This window comes from Lithobates pipiens, unplaced genomic scaffold (genome assembly GCF_037356315.1).
Source record: "Lithobates pipiens isolate NorthernLeopardFrog02 unplaced genomic scaffold, aLitPip1_a1.2 Scaffold_19, whole genome shotgun sequence".
Taxonomy (NCBI): domain Eukaryota; kingdom Metazoa; phylum Chordata; class Amphibia; order Anura; family Ranidae; genus Lithobates; species Lithobates pipiens.
In genome coordinates this window covers 452,656,007-452,670,335 of record NW_027507764.1, presented here as the reverse complement: position 1 = coordinate 452,670,335, position 14,329 = coordinate 452,656,007, and the positions used below count along the sequence as shown (strand labels likewise).

General features: G+C 38.8%; 1 protein-coding gene across 4 annotated transcripts in view; it reads left to right on the top strand.

Annotated features, from left to right (window-relative positions):
- The window catches only part of CYP7A1 (cytochrome P450 family 7 subfamily A member 1), a 50,260-nt gene extending 36,624 nt beyond the window's left edge, over nucleotides 1–13,636 (top strand). For 2 of the 4 annotated variants that reach the window (XM_077492738.1, XM_077492739.1), the window contains 6 exons: nucleotides 5,670–5,955; nucleotides 6,543–6,783; nucleotides 9,323–9,927; nucleotides 10,062–10,192; nucleotides 11,154–11,332; nucleotides 12,952–13,636. In XM_077492738.1, the coding sequence (XP_077348864.1) occupies nucleotides 5,876–5,955; nucleotides 6,543–6,783; nucleotides 9,323–9,927; nucleotides 10,062–10,192; nucleotides 11,154–11,332; nucleotides 12,952–13,251 (1,536 nt within the window). In that variant the 5' untranslated portion in view covers nucleotides 5,670–5,875 and the 3' untranslated portion in view covers nucleotides 13,252–13,636. The remainder of the gene's footprint in view (nucleotides 1–5,669; nucleotides 5,956–6,542; nucleotides 6,784–9,322; nucleotides 9,928–10,061; nucleotides 10,193–11,153; nucleotides 11,333–12,951) is intronic. The other 2 variants (XM_077492740.1, XM_077492741.1) reach the window with 1 other exon arrangement.
- The last annotated feature ends 693 nt before the right edge of the window (nucleotides 13,637–14,329 follow it).

The window sequence follows — 14,329 nt, the reverse complement described above, 5'->3', positions numbered from 1 at the left end:
TTGGGAGCTGAATAAATGGAACAATCTCTTCCAGAAATCTTATAAGGGAATACTCAACATAAACCTAATAGAGGCAAATATTAAAGTTTTCACACGTTGGTATTGTGTCCCCTCCAGGCTTGCTAAGATTTTTCCTGATACCTCACCTCTATGTTTTCGGGATTGTAAGCAGGTGGGTACTATGCACCATATTTGGTGGACTTGCCAACGTATAAGAGGCTTCTGGAACAGATTTTTCCACATGGCACGGAAAGTTACAGGCATTGGAATTCCACAAACTCTTACTATTGGACTACTGAACCTCGGAATAGAAGGTGCTCCCAAACACACCAATAATCTTATTATTTTATGCTCCTAGGAGCAAAACTTACTGTTGCAAGAGCGTGGAAAACAAACAAGGTTTCTTTGATAGTCACCAAGCGGAAAATTACTTGGATTATGACCCAAGAACAAATCACTGCAAAATTATTAGACAGGGTGCCCAAGTTTGAAGCGACTTGGGATCCTTGGGCTCGCTATATCAAGGTTCCCCTATATCCGGGCCACTTACCTTAATTTCTCACAACGATTGATTCAAGTAATTGGTTTCCTCCTCCACTCCTTTTTGATAATCACATCACAGATGCACTTATTCTCTCTCTTTTTTCTTTCCTTTTCTATTACTCTCTTCTCTTTTTACTTATTATAAAAACATTATTTTGCATGCCATTTGATCAATAGTCATCTATTATTAACTACATCACTTGGAGTAATGCGCCTAGGCAGTCATTACATTTATTTAATTAATTTGGAGGGGCAGGGAGGGGGCGAAGGGCAGAACCGAAATTTCCGGGGGGAGCAGGGGGACACGTACAGTTCACAGCTAGATCCCAGTTGGGGTGGCTTGCGTGTCTCCCTTGATCCCTCTGGAACAAAATCAGATTTTGATACTCTGCCGACCCCTGCTCAATCTTATTATCCTATAGCAAACAAAGAATTTATTGTCACTAATTTGCTCTGATCAATGGTTTATTACAACCTTTCAGGGCATTAATTAGCATTGATATATGTTATAAATATGTTGTTACATTAACATCGCTGTTATCTTCTTAAATTTTGTTTTTGATAAACCCTACTGAAGGGCTATGTTGGCTCCCGGTTTGGGATATTTATTACTCCATTGTTTTGTTATATTGATGAAAAAAATTTAACCTTTAGCAGAGCCTGTGTAGAGATGGGTTCTAATCCTTTCACACGCTATCCAAAACTTAACAAATGAAGTTTGCTTGACATGAATACATAGCCGCATTCATTGCTGCCTGGAGTTCAGCTGTTTGGAAACATTCATTAACCCTCCACCCCGCCTTTATAACCCATGCACAGAATTTTAAGCCTATGTATCCAGCAAGCACTACTATGGTTGGAACAGCATGTTAAAAAAAAAATTAAAAAAATCTCAAAAAACGTGAATGCTGCTCAGGTATAATGATAAACTACTACTGTTTTTTTTTTTGTTTGTTTTCCACAAAGCTAAACTTTTGTGTTATTTCATTCTATGCTTTAATTATGTGGGCAGATTTGATTAGAAATGTATGTTCTTTGCTTGAATCCATTGCAGTAAATGAAGATCACTAGCATATGTAGATTAGGGATGAGCTCAGGCGTGTTCGCATGGACCACATGCAGAGCCCGTCAGGAAGTCGACGCTGCGCTAATCACAGGCAGTGAGACATTTCCCGATCTCTGCAGCCGCACATCGGGGCAATGTCTCGCTGCCTGTGAGCGCAGCGCTGCGCCGACTTCCTGGCGGGCTCTGCACGTGATCCATGCGAACACGCCTGAGCTCATCCCTAATGTGGATAAATGCTCTGCATTGCTTAGCGTGATAATATTACTGATGAGTTTACAAAGCTCAAAAATAACTTTACCAGATTTTTTAAACACGCAGTTTATATCAGAACACCACAAAAAAACCCGCTTGATCAGCGCTGTTAAAAAGTTGGCAAATCCCTTCAGAAAAACACACTTGGGGGAATATTCAGAGGTAACGTTTCTTAGACTGCACTATTTTTATACATGTCCCACTGTGTTTTAGGCCATGCTTACACGGTTGCGGTTGGGAGTGGTAAAATCAGGCGTTTGAGCCACAAACTTTAAATGCAAAAATCAAGTGAATATTGTGCTCTCAAGTATATTATAGTGCCCAGCATATGATCTCAGTGCTCCAATGAGTACAAAATTTCAAGTAAAAAAGATTAAAGTGAAAAGCCAAAAACGTACTTCAATCACCATTCACATATAGGGGCAGTGCTCGCTCACCTTCAACTTTGACCATCAAGCTCAGTAAACGCAGATTAAAGCTAGCTTTATTCATCCACCATGCGGATCATAGTGTCAACTTCATAACGTGTTTGTCCCCTTTAATCCATACAGATTGCTCAAATCTATAAACGAGATCTGCACATAGCGCAAAATGTTTGCAAAAGGCAATTTATTAAGATGTATAGTGCACTCACGCTGTGGATGATATTTGCATTTAAAGGTGGTGGTTTTATTTACAGTATTTTTATATATTGATATTCTTTTTTTCACGTTAATTCGTATATTATGCATATTTAAAGAAACCGCACATCTATTCCGTTCCAATTCGCACCAGTGTGAACCCAGCCCAAAAGAGGAGCTTCACCCAAAAGGGGAAGTTCCACTTCAAGTTATCTGCCTAATTTGGCATGTAGTCTTCTCTATTTGAGGCACAAATACCTAGCTTTGACAGGTACCATCTCCCACTGCTACTCGTATCGCCAAGAGGATCTGAGCGGAAGTTCTCCTTCCCCTGCAGGAGTTTTGGAGCACTTTCTGAGTCTTGATTCACACCTATGTGTTTTTCGTGCTTTTTGCACTACAGCTGATTTAACATGGTTTGCTATGGAACACGTTTTGTAGAGCAAATCTGCAAAAAAATCACTAAAAATGCATAGCTGTGAATCAAGCCTGAAACTGCATTAAAACCGCATAGATATCTACCTCATAGAAGTCTTATGCCTCATACAACACTCTTTTTCTGCTGATTTTTTTTTCCCTCAGGTTTACTAAAACCATGTAGTGCAAGGGCCTGCCTGATTGCATACAAATTGAAACTCAGGTTTGATCTCGTATTATTATATGGTTTTGGTAAATCTGAAGGGAAAAACTCAGCAGAAAAACTGATGGTGTGTATGGGGCTTTAGGCTCAGTTCATACATATGCAGCAACTGCGTTGAAATCACACGGTGTTTATGTGAACTCCAGTGGATGTCAATGTTAAGTTAATGATGCCCCAAAATGATTTGCAAAATTCATTGTGCGATTGACTGACAGAATTGGATCGCATGGATGTGAACAGTGAAGGGGGGGGAAAGGGTCCTGCAGCTTTTTTGTGCAGATGCGGTGCGATTTGAGCCATACAAATAAGTGGCTCAAATTACACCGCACTGCAGATATGTTCAACCGAGCCTAAGGGAAAGCACAGCAAAAACCACAAGTTAGCTGCGCTATAGCAAAAGTGCAGTGGGGCAGTGTGAAGCTGCCCTAAGTGTATCTAAAGTCATAGCATAAAGAAGGGTTTCTGTCAGACCTTTATTACTGTTGGTGTCCCCACAACAGAGATTCCATCTCTATTTTACTGGCGGGTCACCAAAACAGAAGGTGATGGGAAAATCACAAAGTCTGAGTTGTCAGCAGAACAAAATTAGAGCAAAATTCTTTGGACTGGACTTTTGTTGTGGTGACAGCTGTCTAAGCCCCTGTACAAATGGTCGGAGATTTTCACAACCAAATCTGTCGGATTTTGTCCATCGGATCTTGTCCGAAACTATTGCATACACACGGTCGGACAAAGTTGGCGAAAAATCTGATCTTTCAGAACGTGATGACGTAATTTCGTTACGATGGGACTACATTCAGGCTAGTAGCCAATAGCTTTGATGTAGGAATTTGATCTGAGCATGCGTGGCACTTGGTCCGATCAAAATACTCTACACATGATCGGATTAGGTCCGACCGGCCCAATTGGTCGGGAAATATTTCCAACATGTTGGAAAATTGGGCCCGACGGAGATTCGGACAGAATCAGTCCGATGCGTACCACACACAGTCGGATTATCCGACGACACGGTCTGATAGGACACATTCCGACGGATTCTCCGACTGTGTGTACAAGGCTTAAAAGAGGATTCCTCTAATGTTGTAGAGATTTCCAACCCCCCCACATTGTATTTAGTGATTCCTCCCACTGGCCCCTTGTGTTGTCCTCCAGTGACATTTGGGGATGGTGGGAGGATCTTTGAGTGCAATGAGAGGCCAGGAAATTGACAATTTTGGAAGTGTTTGGCATGTCTGCAGAGTCTTTAGTTGGCAGTTTCCCTTCATTGTAGTGATGTTCACTGACACAGGCATCGGAAAAGTGTGTGTGTGTGTGTGTGTGTGTGTATATATATATTATAATTTATTTCAAGCCAGTTTTTAAAGTCAATTTCAGGATTTTTTGTTATCTTTGTCCCAAACACAGCAGGAAGTGAAAATAAATCCCTCCAAAGTTAGGACAGTTGTCACAGGTGCGAGTGTCCCCATTGAGGCCCAGTTCAGACTGATGCTGTATGGGAACATTCCTATGCGGATCCCGCATCGCATCAGAATCTCGGGCAGTTCACACTGTACTCTGTGAACCGCTGTGGGTGTCAACATAAAGTTAATGACATCACCAAAACGGTTTACAGGACGCTGTGCAAACTGTGGAATTGGATGGAATTGGATCTCATGGGTTTGAACACCCATGCAATCCAATTCTAGTGCAGACAAAAAAAAGTTCCTACATGTGTTTGGTGTGCATGAATTTGCATGTCATTTGTACAGGAATCCAGGGCTGGGGGATCCTGCGCACAGAAGGTACTTTACCTTAAAGTGGTTTACAGCCACACTTTTTTTTTTTTTCTTACCTGCAAGGCAAAAGCATAATGTGCTAGTATGCATTGCATACAAGCCCATTATGTGAAACTTACTTGAAAACAAAGTGTTCAAGCTATACCATCGCTGGAGACAGCTTCTATCTTTACTCGTCTTGCTTCTGGGTTCGCGGACAGATGACGTCACTCCCACTAATGTGTGCGGGAGTTGCTGGTCATGGAACAAGGCTCTGAAGGAACGGCACAGGTGGCCATTCCTTCAGAGAGCATGTGCCGGTGATGTCACTGGCTGCATGTACAGTAAATCTCTCCTAAATGGTGCATGTTTAGGAGATATTAACACTACCTATATGGGTAACCCTTGTTATAGGCTTACCTATAGGTAAAATTTTAAAGCTGGAAGCTTAATTCCTCTTTAATGCAGAGAATGCTTTAAGTTTTTAAAAACCTTAAGACTTTAGAACCACTTCACAGTATTTCTGCATTGCTATTACTGTGCTGGGACAGAACACCAGATAAACACTGAAAAGTAAATGGCTTGCCAGTAGCCAGTGAACTTGACCTAATAGTTAACAGTTAGTAAGCTCATATGAAAGACCTGAACACACCCAGGGACCTTGAGTTTATCTATTATTACAACTCTTTGCTTACTTTGGAACCTCATCATACCTCTGGACAAATGGTCAAGGCTATCTCTATGATGGTCTGCGTTGAGACCTTTTTTTTTTTCTTTTTTCTTTTTTTTTACAGGTACCTGCACAGGAGTACAAGCTTAAAGGAGAGCATCCCATTGGCTGAGAGGTTAATCATCAATACATATTCCTGGTTACTTGAGTTCATTTCTACACTGCCCATTATACTGCAATGGGTATATAAGTGGGGACCACTTTTCTACCTTTCAGCATTTCTCTTTGCTCACAAGTGTGGTCCATCCTGAGGTTCCATCATCTTAAAAAATGCTGACAATATCATTAATATGGGGATCGGTTGTGGCTCTATGCTGTTTTTTCTGGCTTATTTTTGGCATTAGAAGACGGTAAGAGTAATCAAAATCCTGAATTTAAGCTTGTGTTTACTAATGTTTTTATAATACTGTCTCAATTACATTTTGAATTTGCTACATTATAGCTATGCCAATAAACTCCTTGCCACCTGTTATAAAGTTTGTGTTATGTGGCAGTATGTTTTCTTGGCATAGCTAAGGCTTTTTTAAATGGGTACAGCATGTCATAGAATTATCTACATTTTGAATTTGCTTGTGTGTGTATATAAAGTATATATTTAAATTTGCTACACTATAGCTATGTCAAGAAAAAACACTGGGCTTTTTAAAACGTATACAGCAAAGATTATCTCCATGATTACCAACTAACCTACAACTGGGTTTGGACATTGTTGCAAATTAGTTTTCAATTTAATGCAGCAAATTTAAACAGCACTATAATTTTGGCAATTAAAAAAAAAAAAGTACAAATCCCTTATCAAAAAACAAAAATTCAGCAGTATATTTGCCAATAACCCCGCATAGCCTTCTTTTTCAAATATTTGATTTTTGTTGTTGGTCTACTGTGAGATGTTCAGAACAGAATGTGTTTCACATCATGTTTAATCTTGTCCTTGCAGGCGGCTAGGTGAACCACCTTTGGAAAATGGGCTCATTCCCTATATGGGATGTGCCCTGCAGTTTGGGGCCAACCCTCTCGAGTTTCTCAGGTCAAGGCAAAAGAAATTTGGGGACGTCTTCACCTGCAAGATTGCTGGGCAATACTTTCATTTCATCACTAACCCTTTTGCATTTAATTCAGTGATGCGACATGGGCGACACTTTGACTGGATGAAATTCCACTTCTCAACATCATCCAAGGTACAATATAGCATAGTGTGCTGTGAGTGGTGTTTTTTTTTTTTTATCTATCTCAATAAGTTACACACATTGTAATACTGAATTGATATGACTATCAATTTAATTGTGCAAATTACCATACCACATCCTATAAAAATAAACATTTACAGTATTCACTGTGAATACTGATGGCATTTCTTTTTTCATTGGAGCTGCAGAATTCATGTTCCTAAAATAATACATTTTAACTTTTTAATATCTGAAAGAAGCGTGGGCTACTGTTGTACTTCCCTCCTCTTTAACAAGTTAAAGCTTAAGGCTCAGTTCACATAAATGTGAATCGGATGCCTTTTTAACCACATCCAATTTGCATAATATGTGAATCGGACCAGCTTTCAATGGAGCCGGTTCACACATGTTCGGGGCAGCTGCAACCCTTTTCAGAAATGGGGCCCTGTGCGGGGTGTTTTTTTTTTTTTTTTTTTTTATGTGGCTATTTCAGAACACATTATACAGTCATGGTCCACTGTTACCAACATGAAGCTTGCCCTGGGAGTAATGACATGCAGCTATTATTGGTGTGCATGAAGGTAGACAAGACGTTGCTGCAGGAAATCGGCAGCAATGAGATGCACAATGAAACTGTTTATTATACAAAGTACTTTGGCAAACTATGTCACCCATTTAGGGTTCCCTTGTTTTAAAGGGGGGGGGGGGGGGAACAGTACAGATAATGATGGTTAAAATCGAATGGTATGCCAATTATTTATGCGGTTTTGGACATTGCTGAGTGACAGGATTCTAAGGTGTGTGTGTGTGTGTGCATGTGAAGAAATCCATTGCGTCAAATGGGTTTTTCACACTGTCGCCAACCGCAGTTGTTGCAGTTGGTATGCTTTTCTCTCTTCAGAACATTTTAAACATATACCTCATTGGCTGACAATGTTCCAATGACTATCCGCTGCCTTGGTCCTATTCTGGTCCTAAGTGAAATGTCTTTCTAATGAAGTGAAAATAGGGCAAAGGGCCATATTCGGCCTCTGGGCCGCAGTTTGGAGACCACTGCTCTAAATGAATCCAACAAATTGAACAAAACTAATTCTCACATGCTCCTCTGTCAGTACCATGTGCAAAAATTGTGATGCTAAATAAATCACAACCTAATGACATTAAATGAAACAAAACAAACACAATGTGATAAAGTGAAATGTAGATTTGGGGCATAAATCCTGTAAATGTAAGTCCAAGTGTCCTTACCATTACTATTAAAACAGTTCAAGTGTTTATTTCTTGACACCAATATTTTCCAAAATTATTATGAGCTTAAGTGCTCCAATCCACCGGTGCTACCACTCCACCATATAAGTGAAATGCCTGCTCACCTTAGTGGTGGACCTAAAATGAATAGGCCACTTGTGCTTTTTACTGATAATCTGTGCGATTCCAACTCTTATCAGTTACTTTGTGTGGGGTCCCTTCTTTTTTTTTAAGAGACCTGTCCCAACTTCCTTCAATGTAGTTGTGGCTGCACTGCAGTCATGATAAAACTCCTGCAGCTACACTATCTCTGTGTTGTGCCCAACATTCTCACAGATCCAGTTGCAGGGTGTGATGTGCAGCGCACACACATGTGGTGGTCAGGAGTCTCTGTGTGTATTTGGTCTCCCTCCTCCTTGTATCAGCTGCTTTCTCTTTCTAGCTATGCTAGACATTCCTCTGCATCCACTGCCTTATTAAGTTGGATTTATTGAAGGGAACAACAATCCACACTAACCACAAAAGAGTTTAGACAAACAAACAGAAATACACTAAAGCCCCGTACACACGAGAGGACTTATGTCCGACAGACTTCCGAAGGAGTTCCGTCGGAGTTCTGCTGGAATTCCGACGGAGTTCTGACAGACTTTTCGGCTGAGCGGACTTGGCCACACACAATCACACTAAACTCCGACGGATTCGAACGTGATGACGTACGACTGGATTCGAATAAGGAAGTTCATAGCCAGTAGCCAATAGCTGCTCTAGCGTCGGTTTTAGTCCGTCGGAGTAGCATACACACGAGCAAATTTTTCGAAGGGACTGGGTCCGGCGGAGTTCATTCGGAAAAATTTGAAGCATGTTCCATATTCTAAAGTCCTTCGGACTTTGGTGAGTCAAAAGTCCGTTGCAGCCCACACACGATTGAATAGTCTGACGGACTTAGTCCGTCGGACTTTGGATGTTGAAAAGTCCGCTCGTGTGTACGGGGCTTTAAGCTTACCATACATTATACCATTTTCCTATTCAATTTCCTTTAGATTTACCTTTAACTATGTAGTACAAGTGCCTGCCTGATTGCAAACAAATTAAGTGTTTAGATTTACCAAAACCATATAATATGGAGGTCAACCTGAAGGAAAGTGGTAGCAGTAGTTCAATTAAACACTGAGAAGAACTTTACAACTTAACACATTTTACTTTGAATCATTATTCTTTTGATCCTATCAGAAGCAGTGCATGAGTTTTCTTTACATATTTATCTTTTTTGTCTGATTATGTCTTTATTTTTCTTTTTTTTTAGGCTTTTGGGCACAGCAGCTTTCATCCTGTGGATGGCCACACAACTGAAAATGTGCATGAAACATTCATAAGATCCTTGCAGGGTGATGCCCTGGATTCTCTGATTTCTAATATGATGGAGAACCTTCAACACACCTTATTTCATATCAGTGCATCTAAAGAGAACAACAATGACTGGCTAAATGGCGGTCTCTATGCCTTCTGTTACCGTGTGATGTTTGAATCCGGATACTTGACTATCTTTGGAAAAGAGCTGAAGGCAAAGGACGAGAAGAACCTAGCTAGAAAAGCAGAAAGAGCTTTCATTCTTAATGCTCTTGAAAACTTTAAAGAGTTTGACAAAATTTTTCCTGCTCTAGTAGCAGGCCTGCCAATTCATGTCTTCAAAACAGCACACAGTGCCAGAGAGAGTCTGGCCAAAGATCTCCTTCCGGAGAAAGTCAAGCAAAGAATTAATATTTCCAGCCTCATCTACAATAGGATGTTCATGAATGAAGCTACCAGCATGAATGACTCAGAAAAAGCAAGGACCCATGTGGCAGTACTCTGGGCTTCCCTAGCTAATACGCTCCCAGCAACATTTTGGACTGTCTACAACATCCTCAGGTAAAATTAAAAAACAAAAAAAAAAAATCACATTTGCAATAATCCCACTGGGTTTTTCTTTTCTATGTCTCTCCTATGATCTAGAATAGTATGGATTTATATATATTTTTTTTCTTTCTCCCCCCCCCCCCCAGGTGCCCAAAAGCAATGAAGGTGGCAACTGAAGAAATCAAAGATGTCTTGGAAAAAGCTAATCAGAAAGTTTCATTGAGTGATGGTTTAATTCTCCTAAATCGGCAACAGCTAGAGGATATGCCTGTCCTAGGTATGGTTAAATGTACACTCAACATTCCAGTTATAATTTATAGATAAAATACAGAATAATGGTCATATTAATGATGGCAAAACCCGTCTCTGCTACAATATTACCATTGGAACCCATTAAATTCACTTTATAGTTCACATAATGAACTGTAACTCAGCTTCAACTAAATGCACAGCTTTAGTAAAGTGCAATAGTTTCCTTTTTCATGAGTATACTAGAGGATTTAATGACAGGAAAAGGGGGTTTAATTACATGAAACATGCTCCAGAATTTAAAGAGAATGAGTGGTCTTGTGTCAATTCATTGTGAATTATTTATTTTTTAAGTGGGTTTTTATATTTTGTTATTGAGCTCTGTACACAACAGACTTTCAGCAGACAGGAGTCCTAGAAAACCTGTTCAGAGAAGCCAAGAGCCTCACCTGCTGCTAAATATCTAAATTGCTAATATATAAAACTTCCTAAACCCAAAATGTGTGTGTGTGTGCTTGCCAAAATAATGTAAAACAAATGCAAACCCCCCCCCAAAAAAAACTCCATTGGCTCTAATGGACAGCAGCATCTAAATTACCAATCTGAGTAGACTGCGTAACAAGCTACAACCAAACAATAAAAAGTGTGCTATCTTTGTGCTAGGTTTATCACATAAACCCCATAAATGACATTTCGATATATTAACTTATATCTAGCAGAAGGATAGCGCATATAAAACTTCCTATTTACCTGCCTGAAAAACTTCTTTTTTTTTTCTTTTTTGCATTTATTTAGACCTGACAATAGTAAACAAATAAGATTATATAATTACATATACAAATCAAAATGGCTTCCCTTTAAAGTAAAAGATGCAGCAGGTACCCCATCACCTCACAGGTCCTGTAATATATGCATCCCTTAGTATGTGCACCACCACATATTTCTTGTTAGAAAAAGATAAATATTTGTTTACGGTCTTTAATTCACAGATAGCATTATTAAAGAATCGATGAGGCTATCAAGTGCATCAATGAACATCAGAGTGGCCAAAGAGAACTTTGTTTTACAGCTAGATGGTATGGGGGCATACAACATCCGCAAAGATGACATCGTAGCATTTTACCCACAGACCGTACATCTGGATCCTGAAATTTATGAAGATCCCCAGGTACGTAGTACAGAAAGCAGTGTAATGTGAGCTTTAATGAGTCCCAATATCCTAGAAAACGTATAAGGACTGGAGACTAAAATATATATCGCAAAACAGAAAAATATCGTAGAAAACAAACTTGTGTGTATATAATTTACAAAAACTTTAATATTTCCATTAGCATTACTGCATGCCCATTTTTTCTATCTTAAGGTTGCTATACAGATGGGTTATGGAAAAACAATATAAACAGCACTTGCAAAATGTGAATGAATACAATTAATATACATGATTTACATAAATGGCTGTGAAAATAAAGTGCTAAGTGCTCAACAGTGCTTGAAAAGTGCATAAGTGCTTCAATATTATTACTGGTGCTCCACAATTGAATGGTGCCGTGTGCAACACTCCCCTGTTGTGACCTCGCTCACCAAATGGCAAGGACCCACAGCTTGGCAGTCTGGGGTCAAAAAGGCTTGGATCCAATCGGATCAATTAGGAGACAAACATTTTCTCTGGAGATGCAGACTGTGCTGATTTCCATATATATTCAAAGGTGCTCGATCATAATCACGTGGGAGAAAGAAAGAACTGATAGTGTAGTACTGTATCTAAAGGTAAAATCTGTGCTGGCTAAGTGCTACTTACAAGGGACCAAAACAGGCATTAGCATGGAGCTCCAGGTGCGCCGCTGGTCGGCGTGTGTTCCACGGAGGGAGGAGGTGATTTCAGCGCTTCGGGAAACCGGAAGCGTGTCGTATTTCACCCCTCCTCCAGGGTGTCATCAATAACATTGCTTTCAGTTTCGTGTAATCTAATTTATACCTGAGAGCGGGTCCCTCCTCTTGGGCAATTCCCTTAGGTGTCAAAGCACCGACTGCCTTAATGTGACATTGTGTGCTGTTACCATCGTATATTCAATAAAGCTTTTAATACAATCAATGTTTTCAATAAAATGATACCTACGAAAATTACCTTTAAAATATAGATATAGTATAAATATCTCTAGACCCTTTATCTTAAAATCATATACCATATTTAATTTGTTGACAATGTTAAAATATGAAAATGCGTATGTAGTGAAAAAAATAAAAATAATAATATAATAATAAAGTAAATAAAATGAAATAAAAACAAAATAAAAAAATGTGAATAGGATAAGAATAAAATAAAATTAATCTAAAAATAAAGAGAAAAAACCCCAATGGAAGTATGATAAAAATTGACTTTGGGGTTGTCTGCCAGTGCAACCAGCAGATATTACCAGTTAGGCCCCGTAGACTTAGTGCCACATACAAATGGGTTGGCTATAAATTATTAGGGGTGAAAGTGGGATGGAGAATTTCCCTTTTTATGCATAATTTTGTTCTTCATAGCACTATGCAACTGCGTACTCTAAATTCAGCCTAATTGTGTAACCATCACTTCATGTCTAAGGCCTACTTTAGGCAAAGGGAAAACTCACAGCAACCATCAGAAATTCATTTAAATCCTCTACCTTTTTTAGTAAGTTTTTTTTATTTTTATTTTCTTTGTCTCTCCCCCCATGGATTGCTCCTGCAAATTACTATTTGCTGCATGTTTTACTGTATAACCTTTGTATAGGGGATATAAATCTTATACTTGTTTTATTCTAGACATTCAAGTATGATCGTTATCTGGATGAAAATGGGAAAGAGAAAACAGACTTTTTTCTTAAAGGAAAGAAACTGAAGTATTACTACATGCCATTTGGATCAGGGAAAACCAAGTGCCCTGGCCGTCAATTTGCAGTCCATGAGATCAAGCAGTTGGTGACCTTGTTGATTTCTTACTTTGACATGGATCTTGTGGATAAAAATTCCAAAACCCCACCACTGGATGAATCCCGAGCAGGCCTGGGAATTCTGCAGCCAACTTACGATGTAGATTTCCGATACCGATTAAAAGTCTTCTAAGCATAACTACCTGACATGTACAGTAACAGCTTTGTAAATGTTGTATTTAGTTCTGAAAACTGGTTCTTGCTCTCAATGCAAAAGTTTCTGTAGCCCATTTATAGTGTTTTAACTATAAATCATATTGTAAATATTGGTGATTTCCTTCATAAGCATCCAGGTGTTAAACCAAGGACATGTTCTAGATGGACTCAACCAGTAAATGTATTGAACTGGTATATTGCCATGTACTGTATGTACAAAAAACTGCCAAAGATTATTATATGTAAAACATTATAGAGCTTTGTGTTCTCTTAACCCTCTATAGAATTAACTGTATACTTTGATCTATCATTGTATATTTAAATATAACATATGTATAAATAAATATTTTTTTCATTTAAAATTTGTTTTTGTATATCCAGTTTTGAGTGGAAAGGTTAAAATAATGTGCAGTTGGATAAAATGGTAATGTATGGCTAGTATATGTAGAATCTCTATTTATTTTACCAAACATTGTCGGGTACATTTAGAAAAGAATAGTATATTTATAAGACCTGTCTGAGCAGAGCAGATGGCGATGAAGAAAGAGGTCACTCTTCTGACTTATCTCCTGGGAGTAACTTGAGCTTTAACTGAGGTTATGATATAAATTCTTATGTTTTTAGTTCATCTGGGTAATTGTTTCCTGCTTCAAGTCTGATGATCAACAGTGTAAAAAACTAAAATTATTTGATTTTAATTATTAGCCTTATTTAAGGCTATGACCACGAGGTTCAAGTAAATGGATATCTAGGGCAGTGGAAGTGATGGTGTAGGAAAGCTAGGTAGAAAGGATAAGTGTACTTTTTTTATGTGTAAAAAGTTTTCTTTTAATCTTTTTAAATCGGCAAAATTGGATGTAGTGTGCTTATAGTACGTAAATATGTTTTTGGCTTTCATCATGAAGTAGAATATATGCTTGACAGTACCCACAGACATTAAGTCATCTGTCCAATCCTTACATCCAATCAGTCTCATACATCCAACCACTGTATGACGTCTATGTGCTGCTTCAACCTAGCCCTTTCCTTTTTTTTTTTTTTTTATATTCTTGATG